This window comes from Callithrix jacchus, chromosome 16, assembly GCF_049354715.1.
Source record: "Callithrix jacchus isolate 240 chromosome 16, calJac240_pri, whole genome shotgun sequence".
Taxonomy (NCBI): Eukaryota; Metazoa; Chordata; class Mammalia; order Primates; family Cebidae; genus Callithrix; species Callithrix jacchus.
Window position 1 is genome coordinate 79,205,260 of NC_133517.1, and position 13,992 is coordinate 79,219,251.

General features: G+C 40.8%; 1 protein-coding gene across 8 annotated transcripts in view; it reads left to right on the plus strand.

Moving 5' to 3' along the window:
* The window catches only part of SAMD12 (sterile alpha motif domain containing 12), a 503,727-nt gene that overhangs the window by 411,961 nt on the left and 77,774 nt on the right, over window positions 1–13,992 (plus strand). For 2 of the 8 annotated variants that reach the window (XM_078353270.1, XM_035276468.3), the window contains one exon: window positions 1,818–1,851. The exons of the other annotated variants lie outside the window; for them this stretch is intronic. In XM_078353270.1, the coding sequence (XP_078209396.1) occupies window positions 1,818–1,851 (34 nt within the window). The remainder of the gene's footprint in view (window positions 1–1,817; window positions 1,852–13,992) is intronic. 8 annotated transcript variants of the gene reach the window in all.

Here is a 13,992-nt window from a genome sequence, read left to right on the forward strand (position 1 = left end):
GTAATGGCTAAGGAATAAGCCTTTAAGAGCTCCACAGACTTGCTTAGCCCTTAATAACTTCAGTGTGTAGCATAATTATACAAGAGTTTCAGTTCAGGAGTAAGCAGATCTGGGCTGTCTTCCAGGTTCTGTTCTTTGGGATTCTAGAACAAATCTTGCTCAGAGCATCTGTGAAAATTAAGAAGGTAGTCAATTTTGATGATCTGCTGCATGGCAAGCCACCCCATAATGAAGAGGCTCAGAAAAGCAATTATTATTTGCTCATGATTTTACGATTTGGGCAAGGCTTAGCAGGGACCTCTTAATTTTTTCTGTACATACTATCATCAGGGACTGAGGATCCACATCCAAGATGTTTCACTGAAATGGCTAGCATGTTAGCACAGGCAGTTGGCTGCTTGTTCAGCTGCGGTGGCAGCTGATATTTGGAATAACCTCAGTTCCCCTCCATGTGGGCCTCTCCATGTAGCTTCACGGCTTATTCACAGCATGGTAACTGGTTTCAAAGAAGGAAGAAACACAAGTTTCCATTCCTCCTAAGGATAGGCACAATACTTATATGCTGTTGATCCAAGAAGTCTCAGGCCTGTCCCAGATTTAAGGAAGCAGGAGAGGGGAAAAGACCCCATCTCTCAATGAGAGGTAGGGGAAAAGGATGGCTACAAAATATTTGCAGCCATCTCACATAGGATATGGAGATCATTCACAGTTTTTTATTTTCTGTAATATAAATTTTATCCAACAAGATTCAGAATTAAATTCAGTGTTTATCTCTTTGCCAAAAGATGAGGTCCAGCCTCCCTCCAAGCTTTTGTACTTCATTGTATTCTCATTCTTTATTAAAAGGGAAGGGATTTGAGGTTTGTTAGGCATCTACAGGATACAAGATCCATGATATATGCTCTTTCATTTACCACATTTCATTGCATCTGAGATCCAACTTGTTTTGTATTTTAACATTTCTGAATTGCACCTTTTACAATCTAGGAAGTCTTGTAATCACTGTAGGTCACATGGCAGTCATGCATGTCTGAAGTGGTCTGTGATTGTGCGTATTTTCATCACTTCACTCAACTTCACCTGTTGAGTTTACACTGTTGAAAAACATCTTCAAAAATGTTATACTATAATTTGGCATTGAAGGAAAAATATGCCCTTGTATCCCAAGAGTCAAAGAAACAGTGCCATTAGTGAGGCAGATTTTTGACATTGGAGGTATAATTACAACTTCATGTATTTTTGCAAAGAAGCAAACTGAGCTTTGGACTACCTAGGATAGAAAGATATTACAAGTAGATGAAGGTGTGTTGTTGTTTTATTTCAGAGATACGTCCAAAATGATTACTTACCTACCACACATGAAGGTTATACTTGAAGGCATAGAAATTGTCAAGTTCTTCAGAACAGATTAGAGAAATTACTAAGCAACAAAAGGCTAATGTTATGCCTGCCATAACTATAAAGGACTATAAAGCATTGTATTGTAGTTTAATCAGCATTTTTTTTTCTTTCTCAGTGGCACATTTTTAAAAAACGTACTTTGGGTCAGACATGGTGGCACATACCTGTAGTCCCAGCCCCTTGGGAGGCTGAGGTGGGAGGATCACTTAAGCCCAGGAATTTGGGGCTGCAGTGTGCTATGATCTCGCCTACAGAGGTCCGCCGTAATCCATCCTGGGCCATATAATGAGACCCCCATCTCTCAAGTTTTTTGAAAAAAATGTATCTTGGATTTGATGAAATACAGTAGTTCTCACCAAAAATAAAATAATAATTTTTAAAACTGCAATATACACACCAATCTTCTCCTTTTACAGATGAGGAAGCTGTGGTTCAGATGGCTCACAGAAGGTAAATAACTTGACCAGTCTCAAAACTACCAAATGGGAGAATTTGTTATCTTCATTATCTCACGCTGGTTCGTTAGAATGGTAGAGCCACACAGGTTGGTAGTTCTGGAAAGACAAGAACGTTGTGCAGTGACAGCCATTCCACCTCCTGTCTCCAACAAACTTCAAAAATATGAATGAAGTGCTGCTGTAGTCCCCCCAAACCAAATGCTAACCATCTGGAAGGAAAGCTTTTCATGGGGCTGGGCCACTGCCCAGGACTCCTTCGTAATCCTGTTCAGAAGAATAGCAAATTAAAAAAAAAAAAAAACATACATGTAGAGTGTTTTATAAGGGTCTCGTAATTTTATAGAATCAGAATCACTGCTCTGAAAATGGGAATAATCTAAAATAAGAAATATTTTCCAACCCTTCAGAACAGGAGTAGGTTGAAGAAAGACTTGCCCAATTTGTTCTTTTAAAGCAGTACATTAAACATTCCTTGGCCCCTTACAAAAGAGAGCTGTGGTTTAGGTCACTGCTACTCACTCACCCTAAGGAAATGCCAGGAGCTTCCTCTCTCTCTGTGTGTCTGTCTGTCTGGGCCAGCTTCATTGTGGGGCCACCGTGGACAGCAGCAAGCCTGCTTTTTCTCTTTATTTCTACTGCAAAGATGAGAGGAGAGGCTTATAGATTCCCCCTACCATAAGGAGGGAGACTCTACCACTTCTAATACAGTCATTCGTTATTTATCCTATGTTTGTTTAGTTTAGGAAACTATGCTGATTACTTGGGAGCTATGCAAAAATGCATAAAACACAATCCCTTCCCGTGTGAGGTTTCCGTAACTAGACAAGGGGATAAGGCTTGGGCAGAATTCCCAGCCATATCTGTAAACAGCAAGGAGAGCTCCTCCCCCTCCCTTCTGCTCCCCTGGAATTTTGCCTTTCTATAATAGCATGCAGGACATCACGCAGTAGTGGTTTTTCTGCGTGCAAGTCTCTCATTAGACCATGAGCTTTCTGAAGGCAAGGGCAGGGGTTATTTGTTATTCATTTTTATAACCCCAGTGTTTAGCACAGGGCCTAGGACAGCAATCAGGAGATGATGTTTACTCCATTCGTTCATCCATTCATTCGACAAAATCACATGGAGGTTCAGAGCAGGGAGAGACAGACTTTGAGAGAGTATGTGAGGCCTTCTTTGAGGTGTAGCCAGTGCCAGTAGCACCTGCTCTTACGGAAAAGGTAGAATTTGGGCAGGAGGATGAGGAAAGAAGTAGAGACCATGTAAACAAAGGTAGGGCCATGTAGGACAGATTTAATCAATTATCATATCTGGAATGTATTGTGGATAAGGATGGAAGGAGAGGTTGAGGTAGCCATCATGAAAGACCTGGAATATTAGGTCAAGTTTTTTCTTTTTCTTTTTTTCTTTTCAAAGGAGACACCAGTAAATAAAATACCTCTCCAGGCTGCACTGCTCTGGAGGAGAGCAGTGAAAAATGATATAGGTAACTTCTCATTAGAAAGTGTACCTGTGACTTGTCTTCCTCCTTGCAAATGATGTACAAAGAATACTACTTTAACGACAGACTCCAGGTCTTGGCTGTGATACTTCCTTAGGGAGGTGGCAGCACATATTACTAAGAGCCAGAACAGGTTCCATCCTGGCTCCATCAGTTTTTAGTGATGTGACCCAACCTCTTTGTGCCCTAGTTCTCCCATTTCAAAGTGGAACTGACAATCATATCAATTTCAAAGCTGTTATGAGGCTTAAAAGTAATGATACCCGTAAACCCCAGGGGAACAGCACTTGGCACAAGAGGGTTTCACAAATGTTAGCTACTATTATCCCTTGTCTTCTGTGTGTGTTGGTTTCCTCAACCAAATAGAGATAATGCCTGTCCCAGCCCATTTCTCCTGGACCCTGACAGAATAAAAGGCAATTAAATGTGTGAAAGCAATCTGGAAGTTAAGTGCTGCATAGCAGCAAGGTATTGGTAGGGCTGTTAATTACCATATCCTTGGCTGAGGTTTGGTAATTACCATATCCTTGGCTGAGAGGTGATCCCAAGAGGCTGGGCTGAAAGGTAGGGGGGTCTTGGCTCTCTGGGTTCTCCAGGCTATTGGCCACAGGTGTGTGTCTGTGAATCGTTTCTCTAGATACAATATGTCATGGTGAAGACCTTATTTAACTGGTCCAAGATTACATAAAGATGGGAATAAGGAAATCAACTAAGCAAGAAATAAATAAGGTTTAAGCCCGGAGCCTTGCAAGCAGTGTAATTTCAAACATCGTAGTCTTGGACATCTGGGCTCTATTACATAAAATCTCATTAAACCTTCAGCTTCATAATTCTGTGTGGAACCTGGCAAATTGCAAGATCCTGCGGATGGCCACCAGCCAGTTCAAGCAATTAATCACAAGGGTCCCCAAGCAGGTTTGCGACTCAGGCCAAGTGGATTCTTTGAGGGAAAAGTGTGTACACAAAAGAAATAGCCCAATCCACACAGTTTCATAGCAACATGCTTTATGGCTCTGCCCACACAGAGAAATTATCTGTTATTATTAAGACATCTCATAACTCTTTTCTCAATGGAAATTAGTACTCACTAGCCCAGGGAAGATCTCCAAACCTCGTTAACTGCAATATAGACTGTAACCTGCTCAGAGCTGACGGCTCTAGTTCAGACAAAATCAAACCCTACCCTTTCGCCACCCTCAGCACGTTCTCATTTGGGGGAACACAACTTGAACTGAGCTCTTTTTCCTTTTAAACTTTTCTGGAATGTCTGGACATTCCAGAAATGGTTGCATTCTCCTCCGTGTTCCAGGCCAAAGGGCAAGAACCCACAAGTAAAATAACCTTGGAGCTTGCCTTCAGAATCCTGCCCTGATATGACCCAAGGGGAAAGGGCTCGTAACAAAGGAACTATTTCTCATAAGATTTCTTGCTTGATTTTGCCAACTCAAAGAGGTTTATGTAAATGAGATAATGAGGGCACTTCAGAATGTTTATAAAGCCTTTCCTAATTACTATTTTTGTATGTAGAGTGGTTCTGGGAATATGATGGAGAAGCGGGGGAAGCCTTGAACCCCTCGTAGAAGGGCAATCAAAACAAGAATACATTTACGATATGGGTGAGAGGATTTGAAGCTTCACCTTGCTGTTTAAGTTTCTTCTCTCTAAACTTTTGTTTTGTTTTGTTTTTACTAAATCACTGTCACTTTTCTCCTTTACAGCCTGGCGCCGTCAAATGTGGTAGCCACCAGGCATACCTGACCACTTAAAGATAAATGAATTGAAATTAAATAAAATTTAAAACTCATTTCCTCCATGCACCAGCCACATCTAAGTGCTCAGTAGCCACATGTGGCTGATGGCTGCCATGTTAGACCAGATATAGAACATTTCCATCATCGCACACAGTTCTACTGCACTGTGTTGCTATAGATTAAGGAACTCTGTGGCCTCCCTACTCAAGGTATGGTCCACACACCCGCAGCACTGGTATCACCTGACAACTTGTAGAACAATGTGATCTTCATTTAACAAGATACCCAGGTGATTCATATGCACATCTTAAAATTTGAGAAGCACTGTTCAAAGATATCTTCTACTCTAAGATTCCATATGGTAAAATATCATCACTGTTAAGTATTATTCATTAATACCTTTTTATCTTGCATAGCTTTGTTTCCAAAAGAGATACTCTATCTCCTTGAGAGGTGACCAAAAAAAAAAAAGAAGAAGAAGAAGGTAGTGTTTACATAGACCTTGTATTCGCCTTTAAAATTGTGCTTTACTTTTTCTCTTGAAAAAGATGCAGGATCTGGAGATTTTTTAAAAATATTTTGTCTAAAGTAGCGAATCTTAGAGAACATTGTTCCAACGAAGAATCTGTTGGATCAGACAACAGAGAAGCCATTGAGATTGAAATAAGAGTAAAGCAAAAGACAAAGAGGAGAAAAGGTAATTTAAAAAAAGAAAGAAAGGGAACTTCACTTATTTGTGCAGTTGACAAACACACAGGGCTCTATGCTCTGTGACTAAGAGAGATGGAACGTAGAAGCAATGAGAGGAATTAGAAAACATGCCACCCCATGTAACATTGTGGAGATGGAGGGACATTTCAATGGTATCTTAGATTATACTTCAAGGTATGTTTTTATGCTGTCTTGTGAGATTCACTATTGTTTGTGCCAGTGGACAGTTTTCTTCTGGAAGGTTCTATGGGCTTTTAGAGTGGCTGTCAGATTGTAATGGCTTGAGATACTTGCCTCTGTCCAGTGCAAAAAAAAAAAAAAAAAAGTAGAATCGCTGAGGTTCCCGCTGACTAATTGGCTGTACAAATGCATCCCTGCTGAGAGCATCTGGCCTGATGATACTTCTTCTAGAAATGCATCATCTCATATTCATGTGGTACAAGATGATAGCCCACTGTTGTCAGCAGGCTTCTAGCTCAAGAGAGCTATAAATCTGGGTGAGACTTTGCCACTTTTCTGGGAAATCTTTCCCAGAGACTGGAGTTAATAGATATCCTAAATGGTCACAGAGAATGTATAGAGTTTCAGACACTTGCATGGACGGACATTTCTAAACCAATTCTCATTGAAGAACAAGACGCTGGCCCCCCCAAGAAATTCTGTCTCTACTTGAAAACTGCTAATTTCATCATGTAGCTTTCTTCTTCCATACATTCATTCATTCACTCATTTGACAAACATTTCAAGAGCACCTTTGATAGTCCAGACATTCTACCACACAACAGAAAGAGAAGCAGCAGACATACTTCTTGCCTGAAGGAACTGAAGGTTCACAGCAGCGGTACTTAAAGAGAGGTCTCCAGACTAGCAATACCAGTATCCCTGCAACATTATTAAGAATTCAAAGTCACAGGCCTACCCCAGATCTACTGAATCAGATTCTTTCCACTTGGTGCCCAGAAAACAGCAGTTTACCAAGCTCTCCAGGGCATTTCTAAGCACAGTAAAGTTTGAGAAATGGTAGTCTAGAGACAGGTAGAGCATCAGCAATTCTAATAAAATATGATACAGATTCTCTTTAATAATATAGTAATGTATAATGATACAGATTTGAGACTCTCCAACCCCTGAAGCCCCCAAAACAATGCAGGATACTTTAGTGTTTAATGGAATACATGTGGTTTGATTGATTTATGAGAAACCTGTAAACAGCACTGGGATGATGAACCATGCCTGTATTCCCAGGACTTTGAAGGGGTTGAATAGCTTCTCCTGTCTGCCTCACTCTAAATATTTGGATCATTGCACTGTGTGATATCCAGGATTTGTGATATTTTATTATATGAAAAGAACAAGGCTATAAACCAAATTTTCCTGCAGTCTATACCACTTTTCTCTGTCTGAAGGAAAAATAACTACTATTTAAGTACTGGGGGAAAATGTAGGTGTGTTCATGGACTTTTGCCAAGCTGCTTTCGTGTGAATTCTCAAGGCTATGGTTAAAGAGTTTTCCAGTCCTCCCCTGGACATTCTGAATCACTGGAAATGGAGACAGGCTGGACCATATGAAAATGTTAAGAAGCTCCCTCAGATGAGGGAGCTTGAGGCAGTCAAGTTTGAGAATCGCTGGTTGAAATGTCAGAGTTCTTAAACCTCAGAATCTAGAGATTCAGTTTAACCTCCAGGAATCAGAGTCAGTTTCTTAGAGGGTTTTCAGGCTCATAGTGTAGACTAGAAGCTTCAGTTCTAGAAGAACAGTAAGTGAGGAAATACAATGTCCTTTTATTCCCCCGGGGCTAAGGAAAAGGGGAGAACCGTTTTGCACACAAGGGCATTCTTTTTCTCTCACTTTCTCAATGTGTGTCAGAAGAACTTGCTAATCACCAGAACCCTTCAGAATTCCCCAGAGAGGGGTGGCCATCCAAGCAATGAGGACTGCAAAGCCAGGCAGCCAAAATACTCCTCTGATACTTTCAGGAGCCAGTTATATTCTAATAGAAACAATAACACCAAGGGGTGAGAGGGTGGGGGTGGAGGCCAAGGCCTTCCTATCCGTACCAGGTATCTATCTACAAATGTTCCCATGGGGGCTTGAGACTTCATATTTCTCACTTACCATTTCTGGAACTAACAGGCCCTTGATATTTCATAGTCAGATCAAAGGTCATAGCCTAGCCTAAAGGCCACAGCCTGCCTTGATCACTCACCTCTCCAGATCTGGCTGTCTCCATTTGTGGAGTAAAAGTCATGGTACCTAACTACTTTGGTTGCTGCCAATTGAACACAGGTTCTTAGCATGATGCTAGGCACCTAGGAAGTACTTGGCTAATGACAGTGCTAACTGTTATGGTCGTTATGTTGTCTGTAGACTCTGTTACTCTAGGTTCTTTATAAAAACAGAATTAATAAGATGCATAAATCTATACAGAGAGATGTATTAGAAGGAATTGGCTTACTCAATTATGAAAGCAGAGAATTCCCAAGATCTGCAAATCAGAGATCCAGGAGGGCCAATAGTATAGTTCCAGCCTGAATCTGAGTCCAAAGGCAGGAGATGGCAGTCAGGCAGAAAGAGTAAATTATCCCTTACCCAACCTCTTCTCTTCAGGCCTTCAGTGGATGGAATGGGGTCCACTTGTATTAGGGAGGGCCATCTGCTTTACAAAGTCTGCCAATTCAAAGGTTCATATCATCTATAAATACCTTTATAGACAAACCCAGAATAATGTTTAACCGAATATCTGGACATCCAGTGGCCCAATCAAGTTAACACATAAAATTAACCATCACAGACTTATTGTGGTTTCCAGTTTACCAAGGATGATGGGAAGTTACAGGCTAGTATATATGTATCTGCTTTATTACACTTAACCCAAGGTCCCTGCCATCCTGATACCTATCTCACTGGAGATTCTGACCTTCATCTTCCTATAGTCAGAGGATTGAGTCCTTAATCATACTCTCAGTGGGCAGCTTTCCCTCCCTACCCCGCTGTCCTTTGTCAAGCTCTTGTGGGGCAGAGAGTGGCAGGTATGGGACCAGTGCTGCTGAGAATACATATGACTTCTCCCACCATGGGCTGGAAGCAAAGTTTAGCTTTATTGCCACGTCGTACATCCTCCTCTGTACTTCTTTTATCTTTTACCTCTCCCATACATATTAATTAATTCATTAAGCACACCTATCTACATCATCCCATCTTGATTCTTATAATGGTAAGCCTGTGAGCGTTCTGAAAGTTAGAAATGATTTAATATTAGAGGTTTTGATTACATTGAATATAAAATCAAATAAAATAAGCAAATGATGAGAAGAAGAGGGGAGTAAGCTTTGAAATTAGCCTTATTTCCTGTACATACAAGAGGCACACTAATGTTGGTTTTTATCTTGGCCTATTTTAGAGTGATATATTTGGCTCATAACCAGGAATAGAAAATAGAAACAAGGACCTGTATCTTCTAAACCAACCTCAGCACTACTGACATATTAAGCCTGATAATCTTCTGTTCTGAGGGCTGTCCTGTACATTCTAAAATGTTCAGCAGTCTAATGGGTCTCTACCCATTAGATGCTAATAGTACCTGCCCCCCACCCCCCCACCCCCACACACACATACAAGTTGTTACCTCCAGTGTCTCCAGACATTGCCAGTTGTGCTGTAGGGAGCAAAATTACACCCAGTTGAGAACCCCTGCTGTAAACACAGGAAAGATCTTAGACTGTTAGATTAAAAATGTACTGGCTTTCTCTAGATCAAACCTCTTATTTATGGCACTCCATATATAGGATTCATGTTTGATGAGAATTCTTTTATGCAAACACAGTTACTTGATTTCTCTCCTCCATTCTTGTTGGAGAATTTCTTTTCCTAACACACATTACTTATTGAGTCAGGAAAGCACTGTGGTGAGAACAGATCTAGGTTCTAGTCTCTGCTCTATGCATTCTAGCAGTGTGGCTGCGACAGCCAACGACCCTGCCCTCATTTTCTCTGTGTGCATTACAGAATAATGCAATCCAACCCTCAAAAATGGCAGTACAGATTCAAGAAGTAACTGCCTATAAAACCTTTGTAGGCATATTGTAGCTGTTCAATAAAAATGAGATCTGCTTATTGGCTATTATGCTGGGTGGGACAACCGTGGAGCTCACTTTTTTGGAATGTGCTTTTCACACCTGATGCAAATAGTCCCACACTAAAGTTACAGTTCAGACCCAACCTCAAAGTCCCTGAACTCGTTACATGAAAGACACTTTCAAATAGAAGATATAGCCCCTTCTCTCTGAATGGAAGACATTAAACAGCCCTTTTAAAGGATGAAGTCTTATTTCCCCCTTGGGCTCATGAGATGTGGGGCTGCCTGGTTATAATATCTTTTCTTCTCCACACACAGCAACCCTTCAGCCCTGGGCTGCTGAAGTGAGGAAAGGCGGGGCAGAAGAGAAAACAAAAAGAAAAAAATAAAAATTAAAAACAAAACAAAAGGTGGGGCGGGATGTAATCCATCCCAGATCTGTTACTGAAGCTTTTGCCAGGCTGGCCACTGCCTCCTGGCCAGTCACTTCCTGCCTTTGAAGTGTTTCAGACTCCCTTTCTCATGGAACTGTCTGTAATGAATGTGCTAATCTGGGAGAGAGCAGAAGCCAGAGTGTGCCCAGTGTGGCCTTGGCAAGCAGGAAGACAGTTATCTGCCTCCTGGACATTGCAAAGGCTTGACCTCTGGGCATTTTGTTTATTTTCCTGGTCCTCAGCTACAGCATTAGAACATTGACATTTAGCATTGAAACATTGATATTTAATATTAGAGCTTTGACTTGGATTTCTCAAAGGAATTTGGGGAATTCATGATAGTGATAATAATAAAACAGTAGCTATCAGTTATTTACTATTTACTAAACACTATGCAAAGTGCCATTCCTAGGAGCCCTTTTTAACATCACAGCAACCCACTGAGACAGGAATTATGACTGCTATTTTAAGATGAAGAAATTGAGATTGGGAGAAATTCATGTGTACAACATCACATGGCTGGGAAGTGGTGAGCCTAGGCTGTGTACCCATTTCCGCCAGAGCCCATGCTCCTGACCACTGGACTCAAGTGCGTCCCTCCTCAACCCAGACTCTGAAACCATAGGGCTAAATATGATGATTGATTCCAAGAATTCCTGATTCCAACAATTCTAAGAATGTCTAAACTATTAATAGTAATGGAGGCTCATCAAACAGAAATTTGAAAAGGAACCCTTTACTATGTGTTAGCTACAAAATCCATACATGGACAGCCCCCAGGATATACATCTTCCTTGAGTAGTTGATACAGCAGAGAAAGAAACCAGAGCAATCCCACTCTCCACATGCAGACCAGGACTGAATCGCATGCAAAATTAGTTGCTGAATTAAACAAACAAAGACTCTCCTCCAACTTCAGTCTTTTCTTTATTAACTTCACAACTATTTAATAAGCACTTTCTGTATACCTGACACTTCACATTGCATTAGGAGGATACACAACAATAAGACATGACATCACCCACCAAAAATAATAGGAAGAGCGATGGATATATTAAACTAAAGTGTTCACTGTGGGTTTGTTGGTAAAAATTTGAGATGCCACACTAGCTCACAGGAGAGAGTTGTTAGCTTTGTGTAGGAGGAAAGAATACTTCATAAAGGATGTGATGCTCCAGGTGGTTGTGAAAGAGGGAGGGATTGGCGTTCACTAGTGCTAGAGGGTATGTAAAGAAGACATCCTAGGCAAAAAGAAAGGATCAGCAAGACCAGGAGCAACCCCGCCCATATGCAGAGCTGGAAATAGGCTGGTATGCTGAAGCATAGGGGATGGAGCCCAGAGTGTTCCATATCAAAGACCACATGTTTCTCCCTTTTCAGAGCTAGAATTGTCTAATGCAAACTGCCATTTTGCATTTTGATCTCATGTAGATTTATATACCCAAAGACATGATTCTTGTTGCAGGTAAGTCTCTAGCAAAGTGATGATGGCAGAACCCATCACTATACATATGTGACACAAAGATTAAGGTTCAAGGGTCCAGGTGTGTGTAGCCAGGTGTAGTGGTGCACACCATGCCTATGGTCCCAACTACTTGGAAGGCTGAGAAATGAGGGGATCACTTGTGCCTGGGAGTTTGAGGCTACAGTGAGCCATGATGGTGCCACTGCACTCCAGCCTAGGCAACGAGAGCTAGACCCTGTCTCCAAAGCAGATAAGAAGAAAGACTAAAGTTCAAGGTTTACTTTTACCACATCTTTCACATACAGCCTGAGTAAATGGGGATCTCGTGTCCTCACATAAAGCCCATCTCAGCACGGTGACCCATTCAGAAGGAACACAATACTAACTGCAAAAACAGCAAAGAGCAATGAAGGATCACTGACTACCATGGAAAGATTGCAAAGACGACCCTGCCATAGTACGCTCTTTTCTTTGGCCATCCCTTTTCCCAATGCCCCAGGCATTATGGCCAGCACTGTCCCAGACATCCTATGTCATCATCTAAACCTTTAACTTGTCTCTCTATGGACTCTAGTACTATTTGTATTCGTATCTCACAGGAGTATCTTATTGCTCTAATATAAATTCGTTTTAGCCTCCGATTTTGTGTGTGCGTGTGTGTGTGTGTGTGTGTGTGTGTGTGCTCTAACGGGGCCCTTCATTGTGCTGACTGGGCTTGTGGATAAACACGGAAGCCTACTCAGAAAATGGGATGGGAAAGGCTCAGAATCTTTCTATGTTCCTATCACTCCTATATGTCACTAGAAGGAGACACATCTAAGTGTGGTGTATTAGTTTGTTTTCATGCTGCTGATAAAGACATACCAGAGACTGGGCAATTTATAAAGAAAAAGAGGTTTAATGGACTCATGATTCCACATGGCTGAGAGGCCTCACAATCATGGCAGAAAGTGAAAGGCATGTCTTGTATTGGGGCATGCAAGAGAGAATGAGAGCCAAGTGAAAGGGGAAACCCCTTATAAAACCATCAGATCTCGTAAGATTTATTCACTACCGCAAGAACAATATGGGGGAACAACCCCCATGATTTAATTATCTCCTACCGGGTCCTTCCTACAACACGTGGAAATTAGGGGAGCTACAATTCAAGATGAGATTTGGGTGGGGACACAGCCAAACTATATCATATGGATATAGCTTTGATTCTTACTAGCTGTAAGTAAGTAAGTAAGCTGTAAGTTAACCTTGGGTTAACAATACTTCTGGGCCTCAATTTTCTTATCTATAAAGTGGGAATAATTCTGTGTATCCTTAGAAGAGGATTGGACAACCATAGAGGAAAGAGCTTTAAAGAATACTGCACTCAGATTACATTCATGGTTATAAGTACTTTTTTAATAGGCTAAGATTAGATATATCTGCTTTCTCTCAGCTACAAGAGACAATTGTAAGAAACATGGTTATTTAAAGAAGCAGCAACTATGACAAACCTAGTTATCAACTCATGACTCAGGTTCCAAAGTACAATAATTAATTAGGGCTCACTATTATCATTATTCTTTTCTTGAATTGTATTTTATAGGTTATTAATTCTTTTCCAAGGTCACACGTTTTCCAGATCTGATTTTAGCCAAGTCTCAAGGATAGAGCACTGTGTCAAGTTCCTAGAAATCAGTGTTGCTCTTTGAGGCTGTACTGCTCCCCTTGCAGGTCAACCTGGACAGGACTTTACCCACACTGGTTTTTCTCCCCCTTTCAAAATACTGAAGTGCTTCTCTTAATGAAATTACAAAGTATTTATTTTCAAGGTAGTATCCGTGAGTGAAAACAATCATGATGCTTTAGTTAGCCATGGGTCAACCCTGCAACCCTGCAAGCCTAATTTTTATTGTTTTGCAAAATATTATGATGACAGTAATAAAAATTCTAGGGCCTTCATTTTCACATACAGTTCTTTTCTATGCATATGTGTAAGCTTTATATTACAGTATATCATTACTGCTTCCATGTTGCTACGTAATCATAATCATAATTAGTATCATTTTAATGACCATGTAATTATCCATGTTGTGAATGTACCATAATTTACTTAACCTAAATCTTCAACAATAATGTTTCCTCTATTATAAATAACGTCTAGGTTACATATTTGTACACATAGCTTCTTTTTTTTTTTTTTTTTAGATTATTTCCTTAGG